The sequence below is a fragment of the Pseudorca crassidens genome, chromosome 5 (assembly GCF_039906515.1).
Source record: "Pseudorca crassidens isolate mPseCra1 chromosome 5, mPseCra1.hap1, whole genome shotgun sequence".
Taxonomy (NCBI): Eukaryota; Metazoa; Chordata; class Mammalia; order Artiodactyla; family Delphinidae; genus Pseudorca; species Pseudorca crassidens.
Genome location: NC_090300.1, coordinates 83,226,558 through 83,243,201, shown reverse-complemented (window position 1 = coordinate 83,243,201; position 16,644 = coordinate 83,226,558). Strand labels below are relative to the sequence as shown.

The 16,644-nt window shown below is 42.4% G+C and overlaps 1 protein-coding gene across 1 annotated transcript in view; it reads right to left on the bottom strand.

The window, feature by feature from the left end:
* Nucleotides 1–10,878: 10,878 nt before the first annotated feature.
* Nucleotides 10,879–16,644, bottom strand: part of HGD (homogentisate 1,2-dioxygenase) — a 45,232-nt gene continuing 39,466 nt past the window's right edge. Inside the window, exons 13-14 of the mRNA XM_067738762.1 lie at nucleotides 14,111–14,292; nucleotides 10,879–11,229 (exon numbers count right to left, since the gene is read on the bottom strand). Of these exons, the coding sequence (XP_067594863.1) occupies nucleotides 11,080–11,229; nucleotides 14,111–14,292 (332 nt within the window). The 3' untranslated portion in view covers nucleotides 10,879–11,079. The remainder of the gene's footprint in view (nucleotides 11,230–14,110; nucleotides 14,293–16,644) is intronic.

Genomic DNA, 16,644 nt, shown 5'->3' with positions numbered 1-16,644 from the left:
TTGCTGCACGTGGGCTTTAGGTGCGGTGAGTGGGGGCTACTCTTCGTTGCGGTGCACGGGCTTCTCATTGCATGGCTTCTGTTGTTGCAGAGATGGGCTCTAGGCGTGCAGGTTTCAGTAGTTGTGGCTCACGGGCTCTAGAGCGCAGGCTCAGTAGTTGTGGCACACGGGCTTAGTTGCTCCACGGCATGTGGGATCTTCCTGGACCAGGGCTGGAACCCGCATCCCCTGCATTGTCAGGCAGATTCTTAACCACTGCGCCACCAGGGAAGCCCCTATTATTATTTTTAAACCTAATTAATGAAAATGTTTTAATATGCATTTCATTTATTATTGAAGGATAACTTTTTTCATATATTTTTGTCCATTTATGTTTATTTTGTTATTTACTTGCTCAAATCCACTGCCCAATTTTTCTGATGTAAAACGTCTTTTTTTCTTAATGATTTTAAGACTTAAGGTAAATTAAAGATATTAATCCTTGGGCTTCCCTGGTGGCGCAGTGGTTAATCTGCCTGCAATGCAGGGGACACGGGTTTAAGCCCTGGTCTGGGAAGATCCCACATGCCGCGGAGCAACTAAGCCCGTGTGCCACAACAACTGAGCCCGCATGCTGCAAGTACTGCAGCCCACGTGCATAGTGCCCACACTCCTCAACAAGCCACCGCAATGAGAAGCCCGCGCACTGCAATGAAGAGCAGCCCCCGCTTGCCGCAACTGGAGAAAGCCCACGCAGCAACGGAGACCCAACACAGCCAAAAATAAAATAAATTAAAAAAAAAGATATTAATCCTTGATTATACCAATCTTCTTTCCTCAAGAGTTGTTTTAGTACACCTCAGTAACAGGAAAAACATTTACAATATATCTTTTGTGTCTAAACTTTGAACGAAGGCAATACCCAGAGAGGCATAGGCAGAATTTTTTAAACACACACTTTTTTAACATAGAGAATTATTGAGCAATGTGTCCTTAAGAGTTTAATCAATTTCAAAAGATTTTTTATCACCATGAACAGTGCCCCAGATCACACTCAGAAGTGATCTGGTGAGAACACCAGTTACACTCATCTGAGCACTCAGTGCTGCCATTTGTCTGACTGATTCTGCTAGGGGCACTGGGCACAGAAGCCCACAGTAATCTGCTTCTGTTGGCCCAAGAACTCAAGTTTGTTACAAGTACAGCCGCTGGAAAGAGTTCCTCATGGCCACTGTATCTTCCCATCACTTGCTCCTAAGTCCAGGACATCTGATTGGCTGAACCCAGGGACTGGCTGAGCCCCGGTTATGTGCCTGAGTTCTGGCTGCAAGGGAGACTGAAAAAGCAAACATGTAGTATGTTCAGCTTTAAAGCAGGTAAGGAATTCCCAAACATAAAGTGGTTCAAATGTTGAGCATCCAAAAAATGATAGTTATATACTGAGGAAGGTAACCAGGAACCAGATCATAAAGCCTTTATCACAGGTAAGGAATTTAGACTTCAACCTGATGACAGTGGGAGCTTTGAAGGTGTTAAGCAGGAGTAACCTTATTGAATTTGCACTCCTGGAATATCCTTCTGGATCCTGGAGGAACATGTTGGGGTAGGAGAGGCTGGAGGATGACTAGTAACCAGGCTGTTGTAAGACTTCAGGCCAGAAATTATTTTCAATTTTTGAGACAGCTCTCAGTGCAGGACAAAGCAGCCCCTGCCGATCCCAGGATGACTCATTTAGATGTGAACTTGTCGAAAACTTTATGAAAGTCTAAATATATTATCTCTGTTAGTTCCCCTTTAGGCACATGCATGAGGAGCCAGTCTTCTTAATAATTCCTTTTCCTTGTATGACATCCCTTCCTCTCTCTGGAACAATATTCCTTCTCTAACCGGCTGGTTTGTTTAAGGACTATGTCTTTTTATCCTTTATTATGGATCCTGCCTGGAGAAAAAGATTATTCATGCTCTGATCAAAATCCCCTGGGTCCAGTCCCTGGTTTATTTTTCTTTCTCACTCCTGGCACAGTCTTCTCGTAACTTTGGGGAAGATACAGGGTATTGATTATCTCTACAGTCTTCAGGATCGTTAATGGGGTATTTGAAGAGATTAGAGATCTGAACAAGAAACTGTCTTGATCAAATATGTGTGATTTAAAAATATGAACAGCACTTTAAAATTAGTAAAAACATAATCCTATGAAAACATTCAAAGATTCTGAATTTTCAAAGCTTCCAGTGCCACTTTCTACCTTTGTGTGAACAAACAGAATTTTATCATGTTTCTATTATAGGACCTATTTGTACCTATAATGATGACTGTAATACATCCGATAGTTCCCTCTCTGGCTGCCTTGTTTACTGCCATTTCTCTAGCTGAGCTAGAGATGACTCCTTCTGCTGATAACCACTGTGGCCTGAACAGTGTCATCTACCTGGAGACTCTTTATCATCCCAAGAAGGTGCAGTGAGCATCAATCTTATGGCCAAGTTTCAGGATTTATAGGATTAAAGTCAAGCTGAAAGTCTGACATCTGATCTCTGAATGTCCCTGGAGATGGGTGGCTGGTGAAACATCTGAGAATTCTGGAGCAAACCTGCACTAAAGTTCAAATTCATTTCCCCCATAATCACAAGGAGTATCATCTTATCAGATTAAAGTCAGTTCTTATCACCAATTGCATTTAAATCATTCATCTCATTTAATAATTAGGCTCTGGAAAAATCTTGGGGGTGGGGGAGAGAGGCAAGTTGGCTGAGGCTGCTCCAGAAATCATTACAGGAGGGATTCAAGGACTGCAGTCTGATATAAAATTGTTGTGGGTAGGAGGAAAATGTGAGAGGGGACTTTTCTTGAAACTACATTTGCACAGTTAAGCACTTTTTTCTACTTACATTATATGTTTCACATCAATTAAAAACAAAGTTTTCTAAAGAGGGTTTTATTCTTTATGTGAGATAGAGACGGCATCAAAGAGTATTATTATTATTTTATATGGAGTGGCTTGGGTGAGGGTAGATGGAGGTGGAGGGTTTCAATAACCCCGGTGCCATATACTAGAAGCTGGATGGGCAGCTTCTCCTCCAAAATCATGCTCTGCAGGAGTGGCACAGAAGCAATTCTTTCCCATCAAGGGGATTTGGGAGGAGAGACAAGTGCAGGCCACAAGGAAAATGAGCTGCTGTTGGTCTGCAGGTACTGGGGATGGTTAGTTTCCTGGAGCCAGTGAGACAAAGGAGCCTGTGTCCTACTGAATTCTAGTAGGACACTGGCCATCAGGTCTCTTCTGTGTGTGTGTGGGGAGGGGGGTTTGAGAAAGAGCCGCTTTATTGGGAAGACAGCACTGCACGTGACCAACATACAAAGAGAGCCAGATGGGAATCCTACACATCATGCTCAAAAGATACTCAGGATGCTGTGCTAATGAAGATCAACTGGAACATGGACTCCTAGGCAACTTCCCCAACCTCACACCTCCAAGGGGTCGGGACACTTCCAACCTTTTCCTGGAAGGCAACTGTGGTCCACTAGAGATAGAGCCCCTAAGGAGTGCCTTCTTGTTTTTCATAAAGAACATTTTCTTTAGACTTTTTGAAGTCTTCATTTGTTACTTTCATTCTACGTTCTCTCAAGGCCATGAGGCCAGCTTCTGTACAGATTGCCTTGATGTCGGCACCAGAGAGGTCATCTTTCGCCGTGATCAAGTCGTCCAGGGTTACATCATTGGCTAGTGTCATCCTGCTCGTCTTCTGTGTTGATCAAATACTTGACTGAGCCCCGGTCATTTACTAAGCACTAAGGATACTAATCTGAAGATACAGCTTCTTCTTGGAGGAACTCACAATGGAGAAAAACAATTACAGCAGTCAATGCTTATTAAGCTTTTACTCGTGTTCCAGGCACTAAGCTAAAGTAAGGGCTTTACACACCTCTCAACATATCTTAAAAATCATCATTAAAATCATCTTATATCTCATCATCATAAAATTTTGAGAGGTTAAATAATTTGCTCGAGTCCTCTAGCTAATAAGGGCTGAGAAAGAAGTTAAATCTGGGCAGGCTGACTCCAGAGGGCATATCTTTGAAAGTGATAAAGACTGATGTTGTGTGGAGCCCAATACTGAGAAAGGACACCTAATCCAGCCTGGAGGGATTAAGAGATGTTGCCTTTAAGAACAGGGACCCCCATGTGCACATTTCTAGCACATTCACAGGTATATAGTTAGAGCTGGAAGTATCTTTAAAGATCTGCTAGTCTCACAGCCTAACTCTATAGGAAAGGTTTGAATAGGAGAAACAACTTGTCCAATTCTTCAAGAACCCTGATAAAGAACTCTCATTCATTTCTGGTGGGAATGTAAAATGGTACAGTCACTTCGGCAGTTTGTCAGTATCAGTTTCCTGCAAAACTAAACATACTTTTACCACATGATACAGCAATCATACTCCTTGGTAGTTACCAAAAGGAGTTGAAAACTTATGCCTACACAGAAACCTGCATATGGATGTTTATAGCAGCTTAATTCATAATGGCCATAACCTGGAAGCAACCAAGGGAGGGATGAATAGACAGAGGACAGAGGATTTTTAGGACAGTGAAACTACTCTGTAGGACACTGTAAGGGTAGATACATGTTACTATATTTGTCCAAACCCACAGAATGTACAATGCCAAGAGTGAACCCTAATGTAAACTATGGGTTTTTGGTGACACTCGTGTGTCAATGTAGGTTCCTCTGTTGTAAAAAATATACCACTCTGGTGGGGGATATTGATAATGGGGGAGGCCATGCATGACTGAAGGCAGAGGGTATTTGGGAAATCTCTGTACCTTGCCCTCAATTTTGCCATGAACCTAAAACTGCTCTAAAAAAATAAAGTCTATTAAAAAAAAAAAAAGAAAAGAAAAGAAAGGGACTTCTCTGGTGATGCAGTGGTTAAGAATCCACCTCCCAATGCAGGGAACTAGATCCCACAGGCATACTGCAGCTAAGAATTCAGGTGCCACAACTAAGGATCCCGTGAGCCACATCTGAGGAGCCTGCCGGCTGCAACTAAGGAGCCTGCCTGCCGCAACTAAGACCTGGCACAACCAAAATAAATAAATAAAATTTTAAAAAGTTAAAATTAAAAGAAAAAAAGAAAGAAACCCTGCTAATTTGAGGATCAGTATTCTAGGTTTTGATTAAGTCCTACTGCTCTGATTGTCCGTGTCACCTGTTTGTGATTAGAAATGAGACTGTCAGGACAATTGAGACAACTGCCAGCCAACCTCCTTACCCTGTATAAAAAGAAGACTTGAAAAGCCATTTTGTCACCAGCAAAGACCACTGGGATCCTGGGAAAAATAAGATGGAATCTAGGTGATAATTTAAGGTCTAAACCTCTTCTCTTGTGCTTAGTCTAGTTTCACTTGCCCATAGGGGCCTGTGTGCAGAGGCCTTGCACCTAACACATCAGATTAGAGTTCCTGGGGCAAAACAGCTGTGCCTGACACCTCAATTCAAGATGACCATGTGCTGTGTGAAGAGATGCTGTGGCCTGAAGTGCCGTGAACAGCACAACTGCGCATGACCCTCAAGAACTCCACTGCCCCTCCCTCCGCAGATGAGAACCCTATAAAGCAGCCCCTCCGGTTGCCTGTCCCAGAGAGAGCATGTGCTCTAGGGCTCGAGCTCACATCTCCATTCTTTGATCAAAGAGTAAAGCTTTCCTTTGCTTCTGAACTGAACTTGGTCTTGTTCTATTAGCTCCAACGACACTGGCAGAAGGACTTTTGTTGGGGACCAACCCGGGAAGGTTGGTAACAATTTTAATAAGGATGTATTTGGAGAGAACCTAGGCAGACGTTTGGAGCATTTTCTGTGTAAAGCAAGTATTAGTAGATTTATCTCTTCTTGGGGCTGTGAGAGTGAAAATATTTGATTCAAAACCAATATTTCCCATGTTATTCTTGCTGAATTTCCACAAGAATGTATCCATGGCAGGCAGTAGTTGTTGCCCACCAATACTCACTCTCCTTTTTCTTCTAATAGAACACTGATTTGTTCAGGAGGGTGGTGGAAGTCCCTTTATCTCAGGGAGGGTGGGCATGACCCCACACCTAGGGAATGAACCTGGGATTGGTCTAAGGGTGGACATGTGACCCAGTTCTGCACATGAGACGTAAGAGAAAACTACTGGGGAGGGCTTCCTTCCCTCAGTAAAAGACATTTCCCAAGGAGAAATGTTTCTGTTCCTTCACCCTTTTGCTTTCCTCCCTTCCCCTGACCTAGAACATGGAAGTGAGATGAAGATAAGACAATATCCAAGAATAGCAGAGCAGAAAACCAGAATGAACTTGGTTCCAGGATAACTTCGTGTTATCATTGTCCTTGTCCTGACCTGCCAACCTCAGACTTCTTTTTTGAAATAAAGTCCTAGTTGTTAAGCTAATGTTAGATTTTTCAGTTACAGTTGACTGCACTCAATTGATACCATGTCCTTTTATTAAGAGAAGCGGTATTGTAAAATATACCTGTCCTTTAGATTTTAATTTTATTTATAAAATAAGGGCAGTAAATGCTCATTAGTGAGTGAAACTGCCCCATTTGTTAAATTTCTATTCCAGGAACTGTATAGAATTGCATACACTTGTTTTTTTTATGAGGTATCACTGTTAATAGTACTGTAGTGAGTTGTGTCAAAGCTTCTGATATAATTTTAGATTTAAAAAACCTAGAGTAGGCTAATTAGAGTCCAAAGGTCCACATGATTAGGCAAGATTCCTCAGGAAAAGCTCTGTAGTTAGTCATAGGTGAACTACTTATATCAAAGCCATTTTAGATTCTGTCTTAACTTTCACTTTAATTGAGCTATTAATATGCACTGTTGAAATCTTCAATTGAACTTCAATATGGTTTTCTTGTTTTAAGAGCTAAAAGATAACGAAAAGAAGGCAGTATGTACTTTAAATTTTCCACACTTTGGGCTTCTGTTACTTATTGCATTAGAAGAGTACATGCCTTCCTCCTCAGCTAAAGGCTAGTTATTTAGGGACAAGGACCTTGGCTTACTCATTCCAGTGTATCCTACAGTAGGTCACACAATAGCTTCTCTGAGGCAGGAACTAATAAGTATTCACTGAGTCACCATAGCAACAATAAACTATAACAACAATAATAGCTAAATTTGCCTATGCTCACTATGTGCCAAAAGCAGTGTGGGTGCTTTCAATGCAGGCTCTCATTTAACCCCCACCAAATCCTTGTGAAATAAATCATTTCCTTCTTACAAATGAGGAAGGTGAGGTTCAGAGAGGTTAAGTCACTTGCTCAAACTCATTCAGCTATAAGCACAGTCTGGATTCCAGAGTCTGAATTCCTTATGAAGTAGGTACTATCATTATCCACATTTTACAGCTGAGGAAATAGAGGCTCAGAAAAATTAATAACTCACTCAGTGTCACACAGCTAATAAGTGGTAGAGCCTGGATTGGAACCCAGGCAGTCTGGCTTTAGCATCTGTCCTCTTAATTATGTACAACACTGACTCACAAAAGGATACATTTTGGACATACTTCAGATTTGTCATGCAATTATATAAAGTTGATTATATTAAATTGAAGGCTAGCTAATTACTAAATGTAACAAAGAAGTTTAAATGTCAGCTCTCAAGCCCCCCCATCTTTTTTTCATTTTAGTAGTAAAATATCTTTCCAGAAGGATAGAACTTCCTTCAAACCCAGAAGTGATAACTCTTTCATCACTCTGGGAAACTACAACACAGAAACTGCACTATTAACTTATAGTTTACATCTGGGCATTAGGTTTCTTACCTTCCCTCTCGTCCTCCCTGCACTCTCTCTGTGCCCCATCTGGGCAATAAAGCTTGTGCTTTCTGAAGGAAGGCAGTGGCCCACCCCACCACTGCCTTGTAGCCTGCTTCTCCTCCTGGGTAATTGCTCACTACACACCCCATCCCATCCCATCCCATCTCATTCCATGAAACATTGGGAACTTCTTCCACCTCCTTTCTGTAGACCCCAGGAAGCCCAGATTCGGACCAGGATCTAAGGTTGGAAACAGAATGTTTTGGATACTGATTTTAAGGTAGTTTCCAAAACAGTGGTCCTCACACTTGCCTGTGCATTGGAATTACCAGAGGAGTTTCAAAAAAATTCTCACTTGGATTCCATTCCCAGTATTTCTAATTTAGTTGATCTGAGATACACCCTGGGCACTTGGAGTTTCAGAAGCTGCCAGGAGCTCCAATGTATAGCTGAAGTTAAAAACCACTGCAGGGTTTTTCAACCTCGGCACTATTGACATTCAGTACTGGATAATTCTTTGCCCTGTGCATTGTAGAATGTTTGCCAACTTCCCTAACCTTTACTTAATAGATGCCAGTAGCACCCTCCCCAGATGTGACAATGAAAAAATGTCTCTAGGCTTTGCCAGATGTCTTGGGCGAGGGGTACAAAATCACCCTTACTGAGAACCATTGGTGTAGAGCGATTGCCAGTAGCCCAGGCTGTGAGAGAAGTCTCCCAAAAAGAAAAAAGGGAAGGGTGGCTTCTGTGGCATTCTCTCGAAAATATATAAAGATGCCAAGGGTACCTGGCAGAAAACTCTCCTGTCATTGGAGGAACCTTAAACGAGGTGGCTTTTTTTAAAAAAAAGAGTTTTAAATTTCTAAGCCAAAAGATGGTGTATTTCTTGGGAAGCATAGTAGAGGAAGGTATCTTCGAGAATAGGGAATTAAGGAAATGATACAGATCTTTCTAGCTGATCTGAAGTACAACAGAAGGAAACAATCTTCTTTAAATTAGTGTGAAGAGCCTGGTCTGGGTGAAATATTGTCTCCTGCTGATGAGTTGCTGCCAGCACTGGGGAGATAAAGTACACAGGATTGGATGCTAAATGGATGTAAACCCAGAATGTTTCCTTCGCTCTAGGAAGGCTTTGTCACCACACTGATGATAGAGTGAACCAAAATGGGTGAGAGTCTAGGTTTGTGTATAAAGGAAGGTTAGAATGAGCTCATTACAGAAGTGCTGGAGTTTGGGAATATTCAGTGGTTGTCTTAGTTTGGGGTTATTTGAGAAAAGAGCCCAGGAAGCACCACAGGAGAGTGGGGAGGCGAGAGGGAAGGAAGAGGGAAGGAAGCTACTACTAGAAGTTGCCACCATGAGCAGTGGAGCTTAATCCTTCTGGAAGTTGAGGGGAATCACAGCTGAACACAAGCCTCAGAAGTATGGAGCAAGAGAGCTGGCGTATTTATCCACTAATTTCTGTTCCGTTGGTTGAGGGCTGCGTCCAGGGCCATCCAATCCTCAGCACTAGCTGATTCATTTTTTTATACAGCAGAAACTAACACAACATTGTAAAGCAATTATACTCCAATAAAGATGTTAAAAAAGAAATCCTCAGCACTTTGTTCTGGTTTGGGCCTCAGTCAATGTTGTGAGTGTCCTGCTGGCAACTGGAAGCAGCTGGTCAACACAGGATGGTGATTGTTAATGGGATAGAGGTGAGCCACTGGCAACCTGCTATAGGGGTCAATTTAAAAATTTTACAGGATTAACTGCTTTACTAGTTTACAATGGTTTATTTTTAATAAAGATTTCTTAATATATTAAGGAACATTGGGAAGGCACACCAACTACTGTCACCCTCAAAGATACCTTATTGTTTGAGATCATGAAATGCCACTGCCAGAAACTTAGCAGTTGTGCCAGCCCTGTCTGCAACTCCTCTTTCCCACAGACCTTACATCCAGTCCACTAACAAGTTCTTTCAGGTCTACCCCAAAGCTTTCAGGGATTTATCCACTCTCCCTGCTGCCACCTCATTAGTCCAGGACAATGGTGTCTTTTGCTTGGACTATTGCAATGGCCCGCTCCTGGGCTCCCCAAATTCACTCTTCTTTGAGTTCCTTGAACCCACGAGGCTTTTTCTTGTAATGCTCCTTTACCCCAGCCCAACCCAGCCCAGCCCTACTCTTCCAATGACTTGTTCCTTCCTATCCTTTAGGTCTGGCTAAATGTCACTTTTTCAATGAAGACCTTCCTCTCTAAAGAAAGATCTCCCCATCCCACCTGTCATTCCCATCTCAGTTCCTATTTGTTTTTTTCTTTGCCTGTTTCACAATTTGTAATTATACTGTTTGTGTATTTTGTCTCCCTGTCTAGAATGTAAACTCTGTAAGGGCCAGGACCATGTCTATCTCCTTGACGACCTTGTAGGGCTGACAGATTTAGCAAATAAAAATACAGGCATATCAGTTAAATTTGAATTTCAGATAAACTACGAATAATTTTTTAGTATAAGTATATCCAAATAATGCACAAGACATACTAAAAATTATTTGTGATTTATCTGAAATTCAGATGTAACTGGGCATGTTGTATTTTATCTGGCAACCCTAGTTCCTAGGCCCTGACACATAGCTGACTCTCATTACACATTGTTAAATAAAAATTTGGTAGCAGCAAAATTTGGCAACTAAATGGGGGAAGTGTGTTAAAACTACAGAACTAAAGTAGTGAGAAAGGGCTTCCCTGGTGGCACAGTGGTTGAGAGTCCACCTGCTGATGCAGGGGACATGGTTTCGTGCCCCGGTCCAGGAAGATCCCACATGCCGTGGAGCGGTTGGGCCTGTGAGCCATGGCCGCTGAGCCTGCGCATCCGGAGCCTATGCTCAGCAATGGGAGAGGTCACAACAGTGAGAGCCCCACGTACCGCAAAATAAATAAATAAATAAATAAAATAAAGTAGTGAGAAATACTGCCTCCCATTCCTTTCTGTTCTGTTGCCTGTCTTCTCACTCTAGGAGAACCTAATCTCCTGGTCCAATCTCATGGACTTCCATTCCTGGGCACCACAGGTCTGCCCCATCAAGGCCTGTTTATGACCAACTGCCACTTTCACAGAACACCAGCAAGTATTTATTGAGTAATTAAGCTGAAAGCACTTTCCAAATACATCTCTATAAATGTTTGAGTTCCTTGACTGTGAAAAAGTTCTCATTTTAACCAACCTCCTCCCCCAGTACTGCCAAAGAGCATGAGATTCTAAAGGAAATCACACAAATCCATCCTCAATTATGGTAGCAATGCTCCAGTCTCAATTAGCTCCTGCAGGGTTTCTGGAATTGGGGGTGAAGTGGCTCTTGAGAGGTTCCCAGCACTTGTAGTAGTTCTCATCCAAACAATTAGAGGTCTTCAGCCCCCACTTGGTGACGGCCATACTTAGAGAAGACTCAAACATAAATGCCTGTAGGGAATGAGGATGGGGACAAGAAAGAAGTGAGGTGGATAATAAAACACATTTGATTAGATGTCAAGAGAGACGATATGAGTAGGTAGACTCTTTGAATAATAAATCATGTGTGCTAGCACGGTGAGGAGAAAAACTCAAGCCTTGGGTTCTGGCTCTGGCCCTACTACTTATAAGTGGGTAATAGCTTGTGCAAGATCCTTAACTTCTCTGACACTCAAGTTTCATTCTGTCAAATGGAACTGGACACGTAAGCATCACATTGTCCTTGTAGCATCATGGAGCTAAATTTGCTAGACCCAAGGGCAGAGGTGGGAGAGTCCTAGGAATATTCTTCTCAGGGGCCTTTACCGTGGCTATGTCCATGTGAGGGAGAACATACTTCCCATTTTGCAGATGAGGAAACTAAGGTTCAGAGCTGGGAAATGACTGTCTAAGGTGACAGTAGTAAGAAATCATAGAGCTGGGATTTGAGCCTTTCTTTTGCAGGACTCTGACCAAGAGATAGGCTGGGAAAAGGAAAAGAAGGAAAAGAGAGACTGAGGAGGAGGAGATGGGAGGAGGGGAGCAGGAACGTCTGTAGCACTTTTAAAAGCCCTGTCCCAGAAGGTTCTGAATGGTGGATGTCCTGCTATGTTCAGGCAGGTTTCATCTGCAACAGAAAGAATATGCAAGTGCCCTGTGCATCCTAGACATTCCAGCTTCACCTGTTGCTGATTTTCCGACTCACTATGGCTTAAAAAAAAAAAAGAAAACCCTACAATTCTTATGTGCTCATGTCGCTGGAAATTTAAAAAATATACATGGACAAAAGGAAGATAAAAATTCTCTTTGTGCCACAACTCAGAGAACCCATGTTAATGTCTGGTGTCTAATATACATTAACTTCTTTTTGCCTAAAACAATGGAGAGGGACTTCCCTGGTAGTCCAGTGGGTAAGACTCTGCGCTCCCAATGCAGGGGGCCTGGGTTTGATCCCTGGTCGGGGAACTAGATCCCGCATGCGTGCCACAGCTAAGAGTCTGCATGCTGCTACTAAAGAAGTGTGCATGCCGCAACTAAAGATCCCACATGCTGCTACGAAGATACCACATGCCGCAATTAAGACCAGAAGCAGCCAAAATAAATAAATAAACAAACAAACAAATACATAAACTAATAAATAAATACATATTTAAAAAATAAAACAATGGAGTTGATTGTCTCTGCCTGACTTCCCGTGACAAGCTTGATATGAGGACCAAATAAGATCATATGGAGGTGTTGTGCACGTTATAAAGCACTATTCAGATATAAAAGTCATTATTAAGGCCATAATTATTGTTGTCTCTTTGCTGACCACTTCTTAGGAGCCCTGCTGTCTGACGGGAGTAACAAAACTCCATCCCAGCTGAGCTATGAAGACAGTATTATAAAGTTAATTTATTGCAAAGTGGTATAAGGATAAGGCATATGGATGAGCCTGGATCCAAATTATGTAATAGGAAATGGTGAGGGAGACCCAGTTAGGTCTAGTAAAGTGTTGGACCCTCCTTTGCCAGGTAGTCTGGGCTCCCCTCCATAGGAGAGCTCCTTCTCACTAGGGCTCCAAGCCCTAGACATTCCCCAAAGTCTTGCTCCTCATAGAAACAGCCCTGTCCTGTGCCTCACTGTTGCAAAAGCACTGCTCCCCGGTAACACTATCCAAAGCCAAGTTGGGCACTGAAGGTTACTAAGTGGTAACTCTGGGGTAGCCTGTGAACTTCCAGGAACTTTCAGAGGTAACAGCTTAAGATTATCAATATTTCATAAAGCTCTCGCACAGAGATGAAGGGGTTCTACAGAAACTCTGCAGAGGCCCTTGCAAGGGGAAATGGAGCCGAGGTCCAGCAGATGGGACTCGCACCCTGCCCCTGCAGATCAGCTCCATCAACTATGGTCCTCAAGTTGGAACTGCAAGTAAACTGCGTTGGGCAGAGGGACAGATAAGCTCTCTGATTAGGTAGTTTGCAAGCTGGGCATGGAGTCAGGCAGGTCTGTGCTATCAATTTTAAAGTCAGGTGGCACTGAAGGCATTTGTTTAAAACTTTAAAGCAAATTTACATATGATTTAGCATAAAATTACTCATTGTGGTCCATAAACTAGAATGCAAAATAAAATGAAATCAAGTACTGCAGCTAACTGCAATTGTGTTCAGCCTCAGTGTTTACAGCGTGACACAGGAGGAATACAAAACAGGTTTTAAATCCCATCAGTTTCATCCCATGCCAAAGGAGAGCAAAACAAAATGAGAAAACAGCTGAGAACTGCTGCTCACAATCTCTGACTGTAGTCAGGCAAAGGTTTCCTTGACCCTCCTGGGCTTGAGAAACAAGCTAAAGGTGACATCCTGTATCCCCTGTTCCTGTGGCCCTAGAAGATTACTTCAAAATGCAGGAGATGACTCTGAGACAGAGCATATATACAGAGGGCTGCATACAGATAAGGGAAGACTCCTCACATAGTATTAAAAATATCCCCCCTTATATTTGAACAGTGCTGTACAGTCAGCAGGGTTAAATCACAGCCACTGGCTGGATTGGATGCTCTACCTATTCTACAGATGGAGACAATGAAGCACAGAGAAGTTAAGTGACTTACTCAAGGTCACACAGGAACCAAGAGCTAGAATTTGAACCCAGGTCTGACTCCAAGTACAATACAAACTCTTTTTACCCTACCACATCAGGAGTCTAGTGTATACATTGGGGTGTGTGCATACACACATGGGAACATACACATAGACACACACTCTCCTCTCCTGACTCCTTCTTTGTGACTTTGGAAAAATAAAAAATAGCCTCTCAACAAGGTTGGGGACCCCAGAAGCCACCAGAGCCTCACATCTAACTTGCTTACCATGGTGCCATCAGCAATCCTCTCAGGCGCCAGCTTGGCTTTACTGGCCTTCTCAAAGCAGTCGGCATCAGGCCCATGGGGCGTCATTGGGCTGTGCAGGCTGCCTCCCCCTGGCAGGAACCCACCTTGCTTTGCCTCATAGTGACCTTTGATGAGTCCCATGAATTCACTCATGCAGTTCCCTGGGAAGGTTGAAACAGTATTATTTTTATTATCTCAGGCAAGGCCCGAAAACACCAAGACCTCTCAAACATTATTTCCACAGGATGTCAAGAAGATAGGAGAATCTGATAAATTTCATAGAAATAATAAAGAATATAGATAGACAGGAAAACAACTGCAAAACATTCTTTAGGGTGGAATTCTTGGTAGGCAAAGCTCTACTCCACGGCCCTGTGGATTATCAGAGGTCTTCAGTTCCACTGCCTGGATGAAATTATGCTAGATCTAAAGAAAATCAAGGCCCAGACAAGAATTTTAATAATAGTTAACATGCAAATCATAATAAAGAAGGGATGCACTCCATCATCTAGGCTTACAAGCCCCATGTAAAAATTATCCTCTTTCTCAGATCTGAATCCCTTCCCAAATAGCCTCACAGTCATACAGGGTATCACTATATTTCTGGTTACCAAATTAGAAAATTGAAGTGGGGTGTGTGTGTGTGTGTGTGTGTGTGTGTGTGTGTGTGTGTGTGTGTGTTGATGGAAATGTGATGTAATGGAAAGAACCCTGGACTTGGAGGCTGTTAATAAATAATAATCTGTGTGAAAAAATCTTGTTATCTATAAAAACTAATCCATAAATACTGTATATTCTAACAAATATCTTCTATATCTGAATCTAATATCAACTTATTCTTTCATTCTCTAAAATGCTTCTTAGATTCATTCTTTTTCCATTGACATTCTCTTCATAGAATCTGAAAATCTTAATATTGGAAGGTACCCCTACTTCTACTCAAAACAGAAATATTCTGTATATCATTCCTGACAGATTACCTTCTGGGCTCTGCCTGCATGCCTCCTGTGAATGGAAGCACTCTACTCAACAAAGGAACCTATCATATTAATGAAGACTCTGGGTGTTAGAAAGTTCTCCCAAGTTAAATGGAAATTTGCTTTCATATAAGTTAAGTATACTGGTCCCAGTTGTGCCTCCAGAATCAACAAAATTTGACAAAAATCACCATGTTTCCACTTTTTCTATCTTACGTTTCTGTTGAAACAAAGCTCTTTATCTAGAGCAAGAATTAAAGAAATATAACACCTGGGTGAAAATCTACCCATCTAACCATCCATCCATTCATCTGTCCATTTCCTACCCTATCCATCTGCCTCTCCATCCATCCAGCATATATGGACACTGTGCTAAGTACTGTGATAGAAATGAGTAAGAAACAGCCTCTTTAAAGTTCTTCATAGTCATAGTCGTAGTCATAGTCTGTCCCATGAGAGTGCTGAGAGTGCAAATCTTAGACAGAGAAGAGAGATATGGCATTGGCAACCCTTGCAAAGCCAAACATTTGACATGATAAATGCTCCACCCCCTTCCTTACTTGTGAATATAGCCAAGTGCCAAAATACTTGTGGAACTGACTGAGCAGCCATACCCATTTTGCCCAGAAAACAAAATGCTGCTGCAGGCCCCTGCAGAAAAGGTAAGACCCAGGTCATAGCTCTACTTGTTTCTCCATGAAGCAGAAATAGAGGAAAAGAAGCAACGGTAAGCATAAAGTGTCTATATTTTAAAAGCAGTTCTGTTCATGACTTAAATATGCTGTCACACTCCTTGATCTAGTATGTATCCTCAGGGTCACCTTCATGGCTTAATTTTGGGAAGAGAGCAAGACAGAATTCAGCTTTGATCTGAATATGAATTTAGGTAGCAATGATTTGGTGATGACATTTCTACATCATTTTCTGTATTTCAAAGGACACTGGGAAGGTAGACCTTGCCTTTTTGATTAATGCTGAATCCAGTTGACTAAGGTGCATTAAGATGACTGGAGGTGGGCTTCCCTGGTGGCACAGTGGTTAAGAATCCACCTGCCAACACAGAGCACACGGGTTCGAGCCCTGGTCCAGGAAGATCTCACATGCCATGGAGCAACTAGCCCGTGTGCCACAACTATTGAGCCTGCCCTCTAGAGCCTGCGAGCCACAACTGCTGAGCCTGCATGCCGCAACTACTGAAGCCCGTGCACCTAGAGCCCATGGTCCGCAACAAGAGAAGCCACCACAATGAGAAGCCCACACACCACAAGGAAAAGTAGCCCCTGCGCACCGCAACTAGAGAAAGCCTGCGTGCAGCAACGAAGACCCAATGTAGCCAAAAATAAATAAATAAATAAATTTATTAAAAAAAACAAGATGACTGGAGGCAATATTTCTACAGAAATCATTCTCCACTTCTGTAAAGTCACATCAAAGTGGCAGAGATTTTGATTACTGCTAAAGCATTATTATTTTTATTTTTTTTTGCGGTACGCGGGCCTCTCACTGTTGTGGCCTCTCCCGTTGCGGAGCACAGGC